The sequence below is a fragment of the Dermacentor silvarum genome, chromosome 9 (assembly GCF_013339745.2).
Source record: "Dermacentor silvarum isolate Dsil-2018 chromosome 9, BIME_Dsil_1.4, whole genome shotgun sequence".
NCBI lineage: Eukaryota > Metazoa > Arthropoda > Arachnida > Ixodida > Ixodidae > Dermacentor > Dermacentor silvarum.
Genome location: NC_051162.1, coordinates 141171041 through 141190829, shown reverse-complemented (window position 1 = coordinate 141190829; position 19789 = coordinate 141171041). Strand labels below are relative to the sequence as shown.

The window sequence follows — 19789 nt, the reverse complement described above, 5'->3', positions numbered from 1 at the left end:
GCAAGTTATTCATCAGGATCATACTAATAAAAATGCAAACCGCATCAGATTACCTTATAAGGAGCCATACATACCGCTTCATTATCCAAGTCAGGAGACGACCTATAATCACTAGTGTTTTGAAGATTAAAGCAACAAGAGGCCCTGTATAAAAAGCACTAATTACCTGAGCATGACCTCACGTCAGGATGCAAGGTAATCGCCAGTGTTCCCGATATAAAGGCACCTACATTGAATGTAGTGAGAATATGTGCGAGAATCGCCATTTAACGACCTAATTCGTTCGGGCATACGCGTTTTTTTCTCTCGCTGAAGTGCCCATCTGGCGTTCCATATGTTTGTTTCCTAAGCAACTCGTTCAAAGGAACAGCGAACATTTTCCAAAGTAATAGAATATGAAAACTTCACGAAGGCCTGCTGTTTTATTTCGTGTACAGCTTATTGCACGACAAATAATGTCGAGGTTTTCAATCTCTCGACTGCGAAAGTGTATGCGTGGCATGAAAGTGCTCAGCTATCAATAAGCGTCGTTTTGTGCTCGAAAACAAGGGTGTGCGTTGCACGTATACCTGTGCAGCGCGTACAAGTTTGCACGAATATTACACAGCGTTTTTTTAATATATTTGGAACAGTGTGAAGGCTTGCACAGTAAACTTCACTCGTCCTGCCTGTGGGGAAACAAATGCATGCGTAAAACGACCCAATTCATTAAGGAGTTTGCGCTGTGCTCATTTATCCTGCGGAGGTTCCGGCGCGTAGATTTGGTAGTACAGCGGTAAACGCCTTGTGTCTATTTGCCGAGCCACAACATCGTTCAAGGCCGGCAGCCACAAACTCAAATATTCCTTCAGCTACACTGGGTTATTGAGACCGCAGGTTTCTTCGTAGGCCATGGCGTTGGCAGGCGAGCATCGGAAGTTACGGCCAAAGCGGGAAGAGGCGAGAAGATGAAGCCATGCCCGCAGTGGCCATGTGCCGAGAAGAAGAAACAGAAGCTGCTGATTCGTGTAGGTGGCATGCAAAGCGGTGTCAATTCTAATGAATCCGTCCCCCCCTAGTCCCCCACTACGGCGTGCCTCATAATTAGATTGTGGTTTTGGCACGTAACCCCAGAATTTGTCAACGCTGTAACAACACGGCAGAAAAAAACGCGTAAATGTACGTGTGTGCGTGTGTCCGAAGAAATGTCCTTGGGCAGAAAGAAATCAAATTTTATCACACCGGGGTAATACATATGGCTAGGAAAGACCTTTATTCTGTACCTGGTCTGACGATGTTGATGGTAATGATTACATCTGTTTTCGGACGTTGATCATTGTACATCATAGCAAAGCCGAAAGGAGAATCTTTCCGCCTCCGCATCGGTCTCTCTCTCTGGAGGACGCTCGCATTTGGCGGCGCGTCCAGGGAAACAATTATACATCACCACATTGGATCTACTTAACCCAGACCAGGGACTATAACGACGCCCTCTGCAAAATTGCTAAAGAAAAAAGGTACGCTAGACCATCTAATATGGGAGTGTGCTGGCTCCTCAAGGGCCAAGGAAAACATTTACAGGAGAGAAACCTAGGAGGCAATGCTCCAGAGCGAGGCTGAAGACGACCAGAGTCGAGCAATCCGCCTGGCCGTTGAGGCCGTGAAGACTCATCGTCCTCAACGCGTGGGGACTGCTTCGTCCTCCCCCCCCCCCCCCCCTTGCCGCCCGCTACCTACGTGCAGGTTAAGAAGCGGGCATCCCAGCTCGGTCAAATAATAAAGTTTTCAATCAATCAATCAAGCCAGAATTCAACGTCTTCAGCTTCAAAAGTGTGAGACAATAGTACGAACATTTGACTGTTGAAGTCACTGGAGCTGCCGACGGGCCGGTCTCCGTCGAGGCAAAGGTGAAACACGACCGTGTGATCTTTAGAACCTATATGCCGGTTTTGGTGCGCTCTTTCAGTACCGACGGCAGCACCACTTGCTGATGTAGTTGGTAGCACTGGATCCAGGCGTTCATAATGGCTTCCATCAGCCTGGCGCTGCTATTACAGTGAACTGGAATACTGGGTAGGGGCGCGTGAGTAAGGAACGCGCGTACTCTTTTTCGTTTAAAGCACCAGGTGGTGCCACTGCGACTTTTATCGGTAAACCGAAGATCGCTAGGCCGGTTGGCTTTGGGACCCCATGGTAAAACCACAAATGAGGAAGGGCAGGGTGACATGGATTAGGCTTGTTTTGAAGCCAATGAAGCGCCGAGCAAAATTAGTTTTGAAGACAGACTCAGCAACATGTATCGAAATAAATGGACGGCTAGCCTGCACAAGTATGTGTACCTGAAAAGCGTTGACACAGAATGGAGGAAGAGGTAAAGAATGTCGGCAGCGAAGTACAGGATAATTGAAACTTGAAATAGACAACCAGGAGTCATCAGAAAGAAAATTGGAGAAAAAGAGACAGTGAATTGGCTGGAAAGAATGGAAACGAAAATGACCATGGATACTTACAAGAATGAGAAGAAAGAAATTAGAAGGAAAAATCTGCACGATAACACAAAGGGCAGTGCCTTGCTATTTGAGGCTCGAGCCGGTTGTCTAAGGGCCAAAACATACCGGAGCAAATATTCGGCACTAGATTAGGCATGTGTATGTTGCGGCAAAGATCCGGAGGCCACTCAGCACATCCTAATGGAATGCGAAGAGATTCACCCAATGAGAACCGTAGGTAACGTACACCTTCCAGAAACGCTTGGGTTTCAAGTGGACGTAAGCATCAACCGGTCAGCAGTCGAGATAAGAAAGAGACGTTTAGAGAATTGGTGAAAAAAAAAGCAGGAAAGAGATTGATACGACCGGATCCGTTCCAGGCATTGGAAGCGTTACAAGGTAGATAGAGACGTTTCGCGGGGAAAAAAAGATTTTTGAGATGTATACAAAAATGCTAGAGTAACAGACATTTAGAGCATCCCTGAACAAATCAAGCAGGCTAGGTGACTATTCGTCACCGCCCTGTTTCAAAGGGAATGTCAATAAGTCATCATCATCATCATCATCATCATCACCTACAGCTTTCCCGCAACCAAAGCCGCTGATTGAATCAGTCACCAGCGTTTCTGAGCAAGTTGTTTAGTTATGTCCCGTTATAACGGTTTCCTACGAAACAGCATACCCCTGGAATTAACGTAACCGGCCAGATACTTTTCTCGCTTTTGCTCATTTCGACAGTTTGAGCCATTCGTGTGGTTCCATGACGTCTGCTAAAGCTAAAAGACGATGTCAGCTTCTGCAGTAACCTTGCGATAAATGGCTGCTGCTGGAACACATTCTTCACTGAGCTCGCCTTTTACTGCGACAGCAGTTAGGAGCGTAAGACTGAGTTTTCCTCCATTCGACCTTTCCGTTACACCAAGCCGTGCATCGTCTTCACGCCGCCACTGTTCTCGTCGTCGTGCCGTACATTTAGCTACATAGAGTGGACGAGCTTGCAAATGATTCCAGAAATATTGCGCCAAGCTGAGACCGTTTGTAGCAGTATGCGCTGTCAAATTTAAATAAGTTTAGAGCCAGATGAATCGCTGAAATGATTTTTTATTTTTTTGCTGGTAGTTTGGTTAATGGGCATACAGTCGATTTGCTTCTATGGAAATTCGTAGGTTTATGAGCAGCTATAAAATTTCAGTGCACATTTCTCTTACACCACAAAATACTAATCATGCCTGCCTTGATACACAAACTACTCTGAATTTTCGTCCATTCATGGTCTACATATTTTGCAAGCAGTGTCTAACTAGTATCGCCACCTTAATGAAACGAAATTCGACACAGGTGAATTTTTCGTCTCTATAAGCTCTGATCTTTGTTGCACTGCGGAAGAATAAACAAATCGAATTCAGGCCGGGAAGGCCGCATATTCCTCGTCTATTTTAGTATATTCCAGGCAAGGTGAAGTATTGCATCATGTAAGCTAATTATAAACAAAGCGGTTGCAGAGTGAAATCACTATACTATCATTTCTCTCATTAAATATACAAAAGCAGGAATATGCACAGGAAGAGAGCTAGCGCCAGCGAAATGTTTAATGAAAGAATGTGAAATTAAGGAAAACCACAAGCAGGAAAAACTTGATTTATGCTCATGAAAAACATTTCAGCGATGACAGTTATCAATGTGACATTCACCGTAGAAGTCAAGACAAGCATCATGACATTCCTCGTGATATGGCTCCTCCCGGATTCTTTTAATGCACCGAGTTCTAGTACCAGCAAATATGCTGACCGACAAAGGAGTGGGAGTAGGCTAACTTACATTCTGCGAAATTGAAAAAGATAAATCCCTGCAGAAAACCTGTACTTATAAGGTCGGCTCGCAACATTTTCAAAGCACACCGTCATTTCAATGTAAAGACACACTGCATTTAATGAATCGTTTGGCTTACTTGCGTTTTTGATTTGTCCATTCGGTCTGTGCCATTGGGTGTGTGCTCATTCGTATAGCTTATCCTACAGGAGAGTACATTCCACTGCGACAAAATAAGTACATAATACTTAAATGCAGTAACACATCGGCCGTGCTTCTCGGTACGACAAGTACGGCACATGTGTTACCTGTCATCACTGTCATCACTATTATTCCCTTGATGATTACATCATTGGCAAATGATGACAAATGATGATGACATCATTTGCCATCCAGGCGTAGCTCCGTAGACGCCTTACACAGTGCCTGTACCTTATTCGTTCTGCAACGTGATTTATTCACGTGTAAACGTCAATGAATGCGAGAAACGTCAGGCGAACGTCAAGAAGCGGCGAGGCGACCAGCAGTCAAAATCCGGGCAAGCGCAAGCTCGGGGCGCGTGGTTAGCACAAACACTGTGGCTTGCTTGCTGACTGCTTCGTCGTCGTCTTGTCTTCTTCATTACATTGGCCCCCGGGAAGTAGCGTAGCCATCCTGGCGACTTAAGGCGTTGACAGTATAGAGGGGTCATAATAGGGCTTGAGGCGACTCACGTGAACGATTTCTCGACCACGACGGCGTAAGTCTTGAGACGGTGTCAAAGGCTCAACGTCATAATTGACTGGAGATGTCCGAGCGAGGATGCGGTAGGGCCAATGATATCGGGCCAATAATTTAGACGAAAGGCCAGGCGTACTCGGAGGAATCCAAAGCCAAACTAGGGCACCGGTCGCGAAAGTAGTGAGAGATCGGTCGGTGTCGTGCCTGAGCTTCTGGTGACCTTGGTCCTCGGTTGTCAATGAACGGGCCAATTGTCGACAATCTTCGGCGTACTTGGCGACATCTGAAATTGCAGTGTACTCAGATGAGTCAGGTGTGTAGGGAAGCATAGTGTCCAGCGTGCATGATGGCTCACGTCCGTACAAGAGGAAGAACGGCGAGAATCCTGTAGTGGCGTGTGTAGCAGTGTTGTACGCATATGTGATGAATGGAAGGACGGTGTCCCAATTTGTCTGGTCGGACGCCGTGTACATCGTCAGCATATCCCCCAGAGTGCGATTAAACCTCTCAGTGAGGCCATTAGTTTGCGGATGATATGCACTTGTCATGCGATGAACGATGTTACACTGAACGAGCAAGGCTTCAATAGCATCAGACAGGAAAACACGTCCCCTGTCGCTTAAAAGCTCACGGGGAGCACCGTGGCGCAGTACGAAGTTGCGTAAGATGAAAAACGCAACGTCTCTTGCTGTGGCTGCAGGCAAAGCTGCAGTCTCGGCGTAACGCGTGAGGTGGTCCACGCCGACAATTATCCACCTATTCCCAGAGGTGGTCGAGGGAAGCGGGCCGTATAAGTCGATACCGACGCGGTCGAATGGACGGGCCGGGCAAGGGAGAGGCTGAAGTGTACCGGCCGGGCGTTGAGGTGGAGTCTTGCGCCGCTGACAGGCAGTGCAAGCACGTGTGTACTTGCACACAAATGCATACATTCCGCGCCAGTAGAATCGCTGCCGCAGGCGATTGTAGGTCTTGATAACGCCGGCGTGAGCGCTTTGTGGGTCAGTGTGGAAAGCAGCGCATATGTCCGTGCGCATGTGGCGAGGTACCACTAGAAGCCACCTCCGGCCATCAGACACGTAATTCCGGCGATAAAGGAGATCGTCGCGAATAGTGAAATGGGCGGCTTGGCGACGCAGAGTTCTTGAGGCGGGATAAGTGGATGGGTCAGTGAGAAAGTCAAGGAGTTGACAAATCCACGCATCCTTGCGTTGCTCCGACGACATGTCTGCAAAGTCAATAGGCGACAAGGGAGCTGAAGAGGCTGACGGAGAAGCCGTGTCATACGCTAGCGGCGAGCGGGACAGTGCATCAGCGTCCGAGTGTTTGCGGCCGGATCGGTACACAACACGGATGTCGTAATCTTGCAGGCGAAGCGCCCAACGACCGAGGCGTCCCGAGGGATCTTTCAGAGACGAGAGCCAGCATAGAGCATGATGGTCCATGACGACGTCGAAAGGGCGGCCATAAAGGTACGGACGAATTAGCCAAAGCCCAAATTATAGCGAGGCACTCTTTCTCGGTGACAGAATAGTTACACTCGGCTTTCTCGAGCGTGCGACTCGCGTAGGCAACGACGTATTCTTGGTATCCTGGTGTTTTTTGAGTCAATACCGCACCAAGGCCAACACCACTGGCCTCAGTATGGGTCTCCGTAGGCGCATTAGGGTCAAAGTGACGGAGTATTGGTGGCGACGTTAGTAAGCGCCGTAGCGTTCGAAAAGATTCGTCGCATTCTGTTGACCAAGCAGACAGGCCGTTAGAGGCGGTCAAAAGGTTGGTAAGAGGCGCGATGATGGTAGCAAAGTCGCGCACAAATCGACGAAAATACGAGCACACCCCAATGAAACTTCTAAGTGTTTTCAAGGAATTGGGCTTGGGATATTCGGCTACGGCACGGAGCTTCGCGGGGTCCGGAAGAACTCCCTCCTTGCAGACGACGTGGCCTAGTATCGTCAACTGGCGTGCAGCAAAGTGGTACTTCTTTATGTTAAGTTGAAGGCCAGCAGAGGTGAGGCACGTGAGAATCGCACGAAGACGAACAAGGTGAGTTGGAAAATCGCGAGAAAAAACGACGATGTCGTCAAGGTAGCAGAGGCAGGTATTCCACTTGTAACCACGAAGGATGTTATCCATCATCCGTTCGAAAGTAGCTGGGGTGTTGCACAATCCGAACGGCATCACGTTAAACTCATACAGTCCGTCAGTAGTGACAAAAGCCGTCTTAGGTCGGTCAGGGTCGGCCATTGGAACTTGCCAGTAACCCGAGCGCAAATCCAGTGACGAGAAATATTCTGCCCCTTGCAAACAATCGAGAGCATCATCGATGCGGGGCTGACTGCTTCGTCGTCGTCTTGTCTTCTTCATTACAGTTCATTTAATTTCGGTATAGCTTTCTAGTGGTGTTCTGTATAAGCATATAGATAACATGGCATTAAAGTTGTGCCCTTTGTGGTGTACAAACGTACGCAGTGGATCAGGTGGCACACTACATGGAAAGAAAGTACCCAGAATTGCAGGAATGACCTTAAGTCTCATAACATTTCACCACTTCACTAAAGCCTTGTATCGCCTTCTATCTTGCTGATCCATTGTCGGCCCAGCCCGCATAGTAGATACACAGGATTATTGTCATCATAAGCAACAATATTCCTAATGTAGCAGCAAGCAGTAAAATATTCAGAAATTCAGCTTGACAACTCCTCAGGTCACAAAACCATAGTGCTGTGGCGATTATCACGATACTCAAGTCAGTGTGCAAAAGGAAAGACTTGCCATGTACACATTATTTGCACTGTGATTCACCGACTTTGCTCTTACGTTGACGAAACGCTTACAAAATTTTTATGGTGTGCACAGGCAGGAGCTGGGGAAAACTTGAGGAAATTCCCGGAACGTCGGTCTTTAAAATAACACGACAGAACACCAAAGGCTTGCAATAATTTGTGTTTTATCATCAGCAAGAATGCAAGATTTCCATCAAGAATTTGGTAAACTTGTAGGAGTACAGAAAGGCACTGCCGTTCTGAAGACCTAAATCACGTTTCCGGCGAACTAAACGTTTCTTCATCACTCCATTGGTACAAATATATAGTCCTATCTATAACATAGAAACCATAATATAGGAACGCAAATTTATTGCGCTGATAGCTAAGAGAAAGGAACACGCTCTACAAGCCAATTAAATTACTGGTGGCATGCCAGGAACAATCTAAAGCGGCGGTACTCTTAGCTTTCGTTGAAAGCCTTTAGGCGTCCGAAGATCGTCGCCAAGGCGCACCGATGTCCTCCGCTGCTCACTTTCCTCGTACAGAGAAACATGCGAACTTGATCGCTTGCGTCCGAAAGGCAGTTCCTTGAGAACCACAGTTGACTCGTCTTTCGCATTTGTTGGTACAAGGACGAGACCCAAGTAGAAACCCGCGATGGCCGCCGCAGTCAGCCCTCTCGGGATCGGCTTCAGGTGTATTGGCAGCTGCCTTTCCATGTGCTTTACGAGCGCCGCCATTACAGCGCCCAGTGAGCCGCACGTGTAGGCGAAAGAGAACCCCATGCTTCTCATTCGAGTGGGGAAAATTTCCACGGTGTGGATCCAAAGAAAGACGTAGGACATGTTGAATAGCACGTACGACAGCATGAATGCCCACGCCAATGGAACCATCAGATCGTAGCTGGTCATAAATAACTGCGCTGCCACCGTAGCTGCGCACATGAGCGACAACATGACGAGCGGGCAGCGGTAACCACAGCTCTTGGTGATGAAATACGACGACGCCATTCCGAGCATGTTTATGGCGAATGCGGTCCATCTGAGTTCGTGGAGCTGCAGGCCCGCTGGCTCGAAAGGTAGGCTGAAGTAGCCGACGTTCGTGGTGAACCAGCAGCCGAAGGTGGCGAAGTACACGTAGCGTCTGGGCCCGCTGAAAAGGGCGGAAAAGCTGAGCCATCCGGGTCTCGCTGGTCGCTCACCCAGCAGTGCTAGTCCAGTCGTAATTACGGTCAGCCGTTCTTTAACACCTTCAGGCTCCTCGTGGTTGAGTTCAGCTGCCCACAGCGCGGCCCGCTCGGCGTCTTCGAACTTGCCGCTGGCGATGAGCCAGTCCAGGGACTCTCCAGTCAGGTACACCACGATGATTAGTAAGAGTGACGGCGCAGCCACGGTCAGATGCAGGATTCTCCAGTGGCCCGCTACCGAGGCCACCAAAGAATGGTACACGGGACCGAGTACCATCGGGACGCTGGACGCGAGAGCGACGAACTCTTCACGTGCACCGGGAGGCGTTGACTCGAACAGCAAGATGCTAGTGGTGAGCTCCAGGACACTGGAGGACGCTGACAGCAAGAAGCCCAGCCCAACGTAAGTGCTCAGCGTCGAGGTGAAGCACTGGGCCACGCAGGAGCAGTAGAGTACGGCGACCGACGCGTGTAGCACAGGTCGCCGACCGTACCTGTCCGAGGCGAGTCCCATGAGAGGCACGCACACGACTCTCCCGCACAGGAAGATGGCGCGGGCGAGCTCCAAGAGCCAGACGCGATCGCAGACCAAATCCCACTCTTCGACTACGGTGTGGCCGTTTGAGGTCATGTTGTAGGACCAGTGTTCGCAGGGTACCTCGACGGCTCTAGGCCTGGAAGCCGCCAAGCGGGGCCGCTCGTAGCGCGAGCACTGGCTGTAGCTGCCGTCGGGCCGCTGTGGAATGCCGGAGTTGAACCACTGCGCCGTGGACATGTACGAGTACTCGGACGGGGGCCGGCACCAGTAGTGTAATGACTTCGTGGTCACCGCCTGGACCGAGATCAGTGTGTGCGACACAAAGATGGCGACCTGTGCGAACACCAATAGGAGCCCTTGGAATGCACCGTTGCCGAAGATGACCACGCTCTCGGCCGTGAGCTCCGAGCGTCTGCGTTCGTTCTCACGGGCGAGTCCCCAAGAACCGCTGCTGGGGGCACTGCCAGCCCTGTCGGTAAAACTACGATGGGACATGGCCGTATTAAGTGCGCGGCCTGACCACGTCGTTATTGCTCACCGAGTCCTTGACTTGCTCTTCTTCTGCGTGTGCACGCGACTGCTCGTGCCTTGTATACCGACGATGATGATCATACCTCGAGGTTTGCAGCAAACAGATCTAATGCGTTTATATGTCAATGAATATGTTTAGTGTTATTTAGAACCTGTCTTCTTTTAGCTTGAACATATTTTTTAAATATCAACTGTGACAGATGGTCACATAGCCTTTTAAAGCGAAGGTGTCTCTGCCTTTTCCTTCGACTTTGGCGCTGCTTTTGGTGTCTGCTGCTTGACGAACAGCTCCCACACAGTATGGGACTCATATCTTTACTACGCCTACTTTTGACCAATCATGTCTTGTATTCGTAGAATAGTCATCCCTGCCGGCTGATAACTTCAGTCTTGCACGAATGGGTGGTACCGGGCATCGGGCGTACAAGCACCGGATACAATCCGAAGCGAGGCGGCCCACGGAGGCAGTTGTTGCACATAGGCGCGGACGTGAGCTTCAGCACCAACGCGCCGTCCATTTCATGCCATCGTCGTCATTTCGTCGCCTCCATGCCATTGTGATCATTCCTTATTGATCATTCCTCTGTCGCTGTCTCTGCGTTGGCATATCGTTGGCATCACTGCGGCGCAACCTCCTAGGCGTCCTTCTCATAGCGTCGTCATCATTCTGTTATCGTCATTGCATTGTCGTCACAGAGCCGCCTTCATGCCCATCGTGGCTGTTCCATTCTCGCCAAGCCTTTCTCGGGAAGCCGTTGTCGGTTTGCCGTCATCGTCATTGCGTCGTAGTTATTCCACCTTCATCCCCCAACGGTCGTCTTACCAACGACGGCATGCTTTTGTCGTCAAGCAGTCGTCATCATTCATCCATTTCAGGAACACTGAAATCATCGTAATCCCACTGTCTTCATGCCGTCGTCATTCCAAGCTCAATCACACCATCGCCATCATTCCAGCGTCGTCATCATGATGTCTTCGTGTTGTCGTCGCCCCTCTAGCGTTGTCATCCTATGGTTCTCATGCCGTCGTGACACATCGTCATCATCATTCTGCCATGGTTACGTATTCGTCATCATTCCGTCGTGGTCGTTACCTAGTCTTCATTTTATCATGGGGATTCCACTGTGATGACGCCATTGTCGTAATGCGATCGTCGTGCATGTGGCGTTGTCGTACAGTCATCTTCACTCCATCGTGGTCGTTCCATCGTAGTCGTTCCTTTCTCGTCATGTGTCCCATGTAAATGATCGAGCTCCACAGGCTCATGTTGCGAAATGTGTCCGATCAGGCCGCGTGGTCTCTACTTCGAAACGTTCGTAAGCAGGAACGTTGTTCGTAATTCACAAACGCGAATGAAATATTCGTTTAAACCGACTGCCACACCGTGTGGGATCCCCAAATGTTTTCGGTAAATTTCAGGAAGTGGGCAAAATTACACGAAATGCAAAATGCAATGTCCAGCTACTTAAATAAATATTTACCTAATTAACTTCTTTTAATTCGCAATATGGCACTTGTAAATGCCAAATTGAAGACTCCAATCTCCTTAGTTAAAAGCATAATGTCTAGCTCCACTTTCGTGAATATGCGTGCTGTCAATGTGCTGCTACATACATTAGCGTTCCAGAAAATGAGATTCCAAAAGCGTCCTTCAAGAAGCTCGGCAAGATGCTAAATGGAGCCCCATTGCATCTCAAAGCATATGTTGGGAGCGGTTATCGTAAACATCCACTTTCGCTATATGGGAGATACCTTTCGCTATATGCCATAGCCATATATGCTGTCTTTGCAATCGTCCCATTTTGCTATGGCACTAGCTCTCCAGAATCGGCCTTGACCATGACGGCTTGAGGACCAGTCTTGGACGAAGACACAGAGACGACAATGGAATGGCGTCGATAAAACAACGAATGTGGTGCGTATCCCGACGACCACGTGGCAACAATGGGATCAAGATTCTAAAATGATGCTGATGGTATAAAAACTACCGCGTTACGACGACGGCAGTAGGGCAATGGCATGACAACGAGGGTATATCACGACGATGGCGAGGCGACGATTGTGTGACGACAACTACAATACGACAATGGCGTGACGACTACGAATGACGACAACTGGATGACGAAGCTCGAATGACGATGGAACGACAACGACGGTATCACGACGCCGCTATTACAACTACATGACGATCGAACGAGCGACGACTGCGCAATGACGATTTCCAAATTATGAAGATGGAATAACCACCACAGCGTGTCGACGACGGCATTAGAACAATGGGATGACGACAGATGTATGACGACGACTGCTGAACGATGACGGCATGAAGAGATTCGAATGTCGAAGTTGAAATGGCAATGGAAGGACTACGACCGAACCACGACGATGGCTTGACAACAAATGGATTACGACAACTGTATGATGACGACGCAATGACGGCGATGGCATGACAACCGCGTCAGTATGACGCCACTGACATGACGACGACAGCATGATTACGATGGCCTGAAGACGACACGATGAGAGCAGAATGACAAACCAGGAATGAAGAAACGACGAAGATGCAACGACAGCGACGGCATCTCTACCACAAAACGTTCCTAGTTAGTACAAGTAGTTAGTACAAGTTGTAGACAACTTGGGTCAATAGGTCGGGGAAAAAGGGTAAAGACAGGCGCGAACATAGATAGATAGATAGATAGATAGATAGATAGATAGATAGATAGATAGATAGATAGATAGATAGATAGATAGATAGATAGATAGATAGATAGATAGATAGATAGATAGATAGATAGATAGCACCGGTGCGTACGATCGCAGAGAAAAGCGTGATGCGGCGACCAGTTTCCTATCTTCTGCTTCTTTCTAGACACGCAGCGCCATCTAGTGGCACTATGGAGAAGGCCACGTGTGGCCTCCGAGACGAGAAGCGTGGCGCGCCGGTGCCTGCGAACGCTGAAAACTGTCGCCTCACATGCCGCACACGCAGGGGCAAATACTCGATGACTCAAGTTGGCGAGAGGCTCATGGAAGAGCAGTACATTCAGAGTATATTCATGACGCAGCTCGCTAAAGCGTTGGCGTGGGAGGCGTTCTCTTGAAAAGCAGCACATACCCAGTGCATTTGTGGCGCATCCTGCTAATACGTCGGGTTGCTGTCGTCGAGGAGCCCTCGTGACGTAGGTTCGATTGTGCTCAGCGTCGGAGAAGTTCAAGGGGTCTTTTTTCGTCATTGCATTTCGTGGCACATACCTAGTCACTCAAGTTGGCGCAAAAGGCGTTCGTTCAAGCGCAGTACACACCTACTGGCACACACCCAGTGACCCAAGTTGGCATTAAAGAGGTCCATTCAAGATTAGCACAGACCGAGTGGCAAATACCTGGTGCTCCAAATCGGCGTCAAAGTGCTTCTTCAAACAGCGGTACCTACCTAGTCCCGGATCTTACAGTGACCCATCTAGGTGTGAAAGAGGTTCGTTGAAAACAGAACGCATGTATACATTGCCACACACTCAATGCGCCGAAGTTCCGATGGTTCGTTTCGAATCCTGTTACCTCTGCTAAGCAGCCCGATGCGCTACCCATTCGACCAGGAGCGGCTACCTATGTAGTGACCAGGCTATGGGAGAAGACGCTTAGATGGAAACATAAATAGCCCCCTGAGAGTGCGTGAAAGTTACCGTAAGTATGCTAAAACGTTAAAAGGAGCTGAGCGGATGCCGAGAGCATGGTGCGATACTGCACTCCTGCTACTGCTGGCGCGTTAGTTGGTCACGCCAAATGCATTGCATGACAAGAGCGTCGGCGCTCCTGAATATTTTACTCCGTGGTTTCGTGATTCGCAGTTCTTGTTACTGTCCAGTTCTTTAATGTCACTACAACGTGGCATCTGGTGAAGGGCTGGGTACCCAATAAAGACCGAATGGCATGACCTTGAACTTATAGAGGCCGTCCGGCGAGATGAAATCAGTCTTCTCTGGATCCCTTCCATCGACTTTAATTTTCCAGCTGCCCATCTTGAGGTCGATCGAAGAAAAATATGCTGCATTATACAGCCAGTGCAACCCACCATCTATCCGTGAGAGATGGTGTGCGTCCATCGTGATTTTGTTCTGGGGGCGATAAACGACACAAAAACGCCGAATTCCATCCTCCTTCTTCTATAACATTACAGTAGACGCCAGCGGGCTGTTGGATGGCTGGAGGATTTCGTCGCGCACCATTTCATCGACTTGTTGATTTATGGCTATTCTTTCACGCGTCAAAGATCGTTACGGGCTCTGACGGAGTGGTCGACTGCACTGTTCGGTTATTATGCGAAGCTTAGGAGCTGGTGTTTATCGAATTTTTCATAACGACAAAAAGCACTCCTATATCCTAAGAGTATACTTTTGAGCTGCTTCTGTTTATGGCTCTAGAAACCCGGATTAAAAAATTCAAGGGGCACATAGTTATCCCTACATGGATGAATGGGAAAGCATTGCGGCCACGTCACTAGAAGCGCAGCAACGTCCGGTGGCGCCACTGGCGGAGTGACGTGACTCGAACCGCGAAGTCAGCAGAAGCACACCGACGTCTCGTGACCAACGTGACCAACGGTGTTCGTCACAAGGTGCGCACAACGCAACGTTGCGAGTTCGGCACCCAACAACGGTCGAGGGTTCGAGTGCCTTAATTAACTTTGCCTTAATTAACTACGCCCTAACTAACACCAAAGGTAGTGTTTTTGACTTCCAAATAATGTTGTTGGTTCGAGTAGCCCTCATTAAATCCACGATAATTAACAGTGCCTTAATTCGCCCAAATGAACACCCAAGGTCGTGGGTGTTACTCCCACCAAAGGTGGAGGCTTTTACTGCCACCAAACGTCATGGGTTCGAGTGCCTAATTAACTCTATCCTAATTAACTGTCCCTTAACTAACTTCGCCTTAACTCCAAAGGTCGAGGGTTCGTAGCCTTTTTGGACCAACGTGTGGTCACGCCAACGACGAATTTTCTGCCTCTCGGGCCATGTAATACTTTGGTATTAATATCCAAAGGTGTTTCAGGAACGTTCATCCCTGAACGTCGTAGGTCCGGTAGCATGAGATAGTACAAACTTAAGGCGAAAGTCTTTAATGGCTCATACTCGCGGCGTTCGACCGTCCGTCCGTCGGGGCCCTGGAACGGTGGCAGCTGTGGCCTCTTCCCCTCACACTCTCTCAGCAATTACGTGATGGCACAGCCGCGCATAGCAACAGTTACGCCGCCACAGCTTGGCCTCTCCCCCTTACACTCTCTCAGCCATCACGGCGCGCAATTACACTCTCTCGGCACAGCGGCGCGCGCGGCAACGCACCTTCGTCAGATGTCTCGTTGCAGCAGTCGAGTTAGTCGGATGGCTCCAAAGCGGCCCGGTGATGATTCCACGGCAAGCGGTTTGGAGAAGCGCCCCGAGAATGTGGATTCCCCCGATACCAAACGCCTGTAGATACCAAACGGCTGTAGTCAGTCCAATGAATGGGCATAGGCTTTCGCCGAACACACTTTGGAATTTACAAAGTATCCTTCAATTTTTTATGACAGCAGTAAGTTCTTTCATGTGCGGGATCTTCGTGCCTTTATTTTAGTGTTCATATTCCTGGATGCCGTTTCTCAACATTGGCTGCTTCTTGCACTGTTTTCGACGGAGGTGGAGCATCTTCGGCATTTCGACGAACAGCAACCGCACCTCCATAAGTTGCTGTTTTATGTTTTCCGCATAAGGGCTGGCAATGGGCCACTGCTTGGAGCACTATATGGTCGGCGCTGCGGTGGCAAATAACCGACGTCCTTGCGACGGCTAGCGTGAAGTTGCTGCCAGGTAGACAGCAATTTCTCGCTGTCGCTCCCTTTCTCGCGGCTATGGCACGTTCACAAATCCTCGTAGTCCCATCTGGTGGCACGGGAAACAGTGGTAAATGTGGTCGGATACTCCGCAAGTATAGCACAGCGGGCGGTGATCAGGTGCATGCTAAACGTCCATCTTCTTCAGGGCCTTCCGTGGGCCCACAGGCGGGCGGGCAGGTTGACCGCGGCGGTGCCTCGCGGAGGAAATGCGTCGTTACGGGGTCTTGACGTGGGCACGGAGGGAGAACGTGGCCGGGAGAAGTAGCTGCGTAGCTCAGCGCGTCTGCTAGGAGCTGCAGCGATACAGGGGCTGCCAGTGACTGCTGCAGCTCTTCCTAGACGATGTCAGCGATTGAGATCACCTGAGGCTGCGACCTTGGGTACAACTTCTACTGCTCATCGCGCACGATTGCTCTGATGGTCTCGCCCAAATCTGCGGTGCCTAGTGCATTGAGCTTTAGCGTAGATTGACGTTAGCGTAAGGCTGTTCTAGTGCCTGCCCTACAAGTGTCCAGCGCGCAAGGGACACGGTATTTGTAGGCTTCAAATGGTAGACGTTTTGTCTATCCTGACGTATTTGCGTCGAGATTCGGCGATCACGTTGAGCGGTTTGGGAGAGTAGTGGACGTCATCAAGTCATCTGTGCTGACCGTGAACCTGGAAAAGTGCCGCTTCACCTACTAAGAGCTAGTGTTTCTGGGCCACCTCATGAGCAAGTCTTTATTTCATCCCCACCCGCAGGAGCCTGCTGCTATCGGAAAGTTCTCACAACCAATCGACAATACGAGAGTGCGCAGGTTCCTTGGTCTGTGTGCCTACTATAGGAGCTTTGTCAAAGACTTCTCTCGCGTTGTCGCGCCTCTAACTCTTCTCACAAAATCAGACGTCCAGTTTAGGTAGAAAGCACTGCAAGTCCAAGGATTCAAGAACTGAAACAACGGCTACAGTCGCCACCGGTACCTGCTCAATTCCAAGTAGACACCGATACCGAAATTCACACCGACGGAAGTGGCGTAGAATTTGGTGCCGTGCTTTTCCGTAGAAATGACGCACTTAAAAATATCTTAGCTTCCGCTAGCCGGTTGCTATCACAAGCATAGGACAATTATTATACGACGGAAAGAGTGTGCTTAGCTATCATGTGGGCTACTGCGAAATCTGTCTTACCTGTACGAGGTGAAACTAGGGCACCCAAAGAACGAAGTAATTGCATTCTGGGGTTTTAGGTGCTGAAACCAAGATTTCATTATGAGGCATGCTGTAGAGGGAGACTCCGGTTTAATTTTGACCGTTCCCCCGATGCACTGGACACGGGCATTTTTGCATTTCGCCCGTATCGAAATGCGGCCACCGAGGCCGGGATTTGATCCCGCGACATAATGAACGCAGGACACAGGTAGCTTAAATACCAGCACTATGCAGTATATTGATATGCGGTATAGCGTGCCTATACGGATAGGCCGTAAAACGTCGTAAGCACCCACCACGTTGCATTCTCTGGCCAGTTTGAGAGACCCTTCAGGCCTGTCTTCTGCCTGTCTCGCGCTCGCATCGACCCGCCCCCGTAAGACCAACAAGACGAGGACGCCTTCAAGGGGACAATACGAGTGGGCGACTTCGCCAAACAGCAATGAAATTACCCGGAACTAAAAAACGGTATCGATTACTCCAGCTAGGAAGGCAAGACCGACTACGACCCTAAGGTATGTAGGCGTAGGTTGTCTTCGTTTTCTTAACAAAATGACTTCTTCGCAAAGGATAACTTGTCGCCAGTCCGTGCCAGCTACGTAGTGGTGGTGTCTTCAGCAATGCGGCCAGAGGTTCTCCACAGCATCCATGATGATCCAAAAGCAGGGCTTCCCTGGAGTACCCGAAATGCCCTGTGAGGATTCCGGAGCATTAGTACTAGCCGCACCTGAACACTGACACCTGTCATGACGTCAATACATGCCGATGTTATCAGCGACGCAAGAAAGCACCGACAATGTCAGCCGCATCGCAGCATCCTATTGAGCTTAATTGTCGTACATTGTCGTACAGATCGTGACGGACTTATTCCGGCCCTTTCCGACGTCAACATCCGGGAATAAATTGATTGTCGCGGCTGCGGACTAGTTTAGCCGCTATATACACTGTTACGCGGGGCGGTAGCTACAACGTATAACTACAACGTAACTCTGCGTAACTATATTACGAGAGTTACGCGGGGCTAGCCAGCATCAAAGTGGGAACATTTTAATTCCAAAATTAGCTAACAAATAGCTAACAAATCTAAGTATTACGGCAGTGAGCTGATCTTACTTCTTGTTCTCTCCTGTCTCTCGCAGGAAATCAGCGCTCTGTCAGGGCAATTTCTGGCTCGATTTATTCGTGCACGCGCTAGCGCCGTGGGCTTCACTATCGGGCCCGAATGAGCTCCTCCATCTAGACTCTCAAAGCACTCGACGATTCGAAAACCAGTAGCAATTCTGAGCATTTGGAGCGGGGATCTTGGCGAACGGGTACAGTTCCACTTCATGGACATGCAGCACAAAAGTCAAAGCATTCAGCGTTTCGAACTCCTCGAGGACAAGAATGACTACCTCGCCTTCAAGGGTTCACGTGTGAAGGGCCTCGAATCGAACAGCACCGTGTCCGTCATCTAGATCTTTCATCGCGCAGAGTTGTACGTCTTCGACCATGATCTCTTGTAGCACTTGTAGCACTTGTAGCCCTGCGAGATAGCGCGCAGCTAGGCCGTGGGCCAGATCTTGAGCGCGGGCTGGTGTACGGAAGCTGCCGCGGCAGTGAACCGAGTCTAGCACGCCGGCTCGACCTTTTACACGCATGATCGAAAAGTCCACTAGGACGTGGCTGCAAACAGATACCGCGCTTTTAGGATGGAGACGAAGTCAGCAGTTTGCGCTCTGCTTGCGTCATCCGACTGCTGTCGACCCGACTTCAAGCTTACGACCGCAGCCCACACGGGATTTCACAGGCTGATGAACAAGGCCAACAGCGATGTTTATGTTTCCGGCGTTTCCAACATAACTGCTTTTCTAGCAAGTGTTCCTTACGCATTGCGTTGTTTCCACATTTCGTCATAGTAGTAGATAAACTTTATACAAAGAGTTTTGTCTTGCCCCGAAGGGGCATCGCTAATGGTCGGGGCCCCTAGTCCAGGGCTCCGCTGGCTCTTGCCATCTTCTCTGCTCTCTGGATCAGCTTGAGCTGGTCGCCGAGGGCCGAGCTGGACAGCAGTGCCTCCCATTGCTCCCTCGTCGTGTTCTATGTTGTGTAGCGTGCACTCCCACGCAATGTGGTATAGGGCTCGTATGGCCCCGCACCACGGGCATTCGTCCCTGTAGGCTGTGGATGGATGGATGCGATGGTGGTGCATGCGATGTAATATGTGTAGGTTCGTGTAAGTGCCTGTCTGGAGCCTAAGTCAGGCAGCGGCATCCTCCGTCTTTAGTATTCGATGGGGTGGGGGATATCGCAAGCGACTCCCTCTGTGGTAGTTCAGGATTGCTGAATACTCGGGGTCAACTGGGTCAGGGTCATCTGCAGTCGGCGTGATGAGTGCTCGGTTATGTGCAAATTCTCCAGCTGCTCTGTCGGCATACAGGTTACCCGTGATGGCAGCGTGGCCCCGTATCCAAATGATGGTTTGGATGGTGGTGTTGTCAGTGTCCTCCTTGAGTATTTGGGCTAGGACTTCTGCCGCAGGTCTTGCGATTCTTCCCTGTAGGAAGTTGCGGCAAGTCTGCTGGGAATCCACGAGGATCGTCAGTGGTTTGTTTGCGTGTTGGCCTTCGCAGATAGCTACCGCGATGGCCAGCTGTTCGGCTTCCGTGATCGTGCAGGGGCGGGTCGATGCACTGGAGGTGACGTGGCCTCGGCGGTCGCAGACCACTGCAC

General features: G+C 49.9%; 1 protein-coding gene across 1 annotated transcript; it reads right to left on the bottom strand.

Annotated features, from left to right (window-relative positions):
- Nucleotides 1-8205: 8205 nt before the first annotated feature.
- Nucleotides 8206-9981, bottom strand: LOC119463951 (solute carrier family 22 member 8). Its single transcript, XM_037724772.1, has one exon. The coding sequence runs from the start codon at nt 9979-9981 to the stop codon at nt 8206-8208; it is 1776 nt and encodes a 591-aa protein (XP_037580700.1).
- Between the last annotated feature and the right edge of the window lie 9808 nt (nt 9982-19789).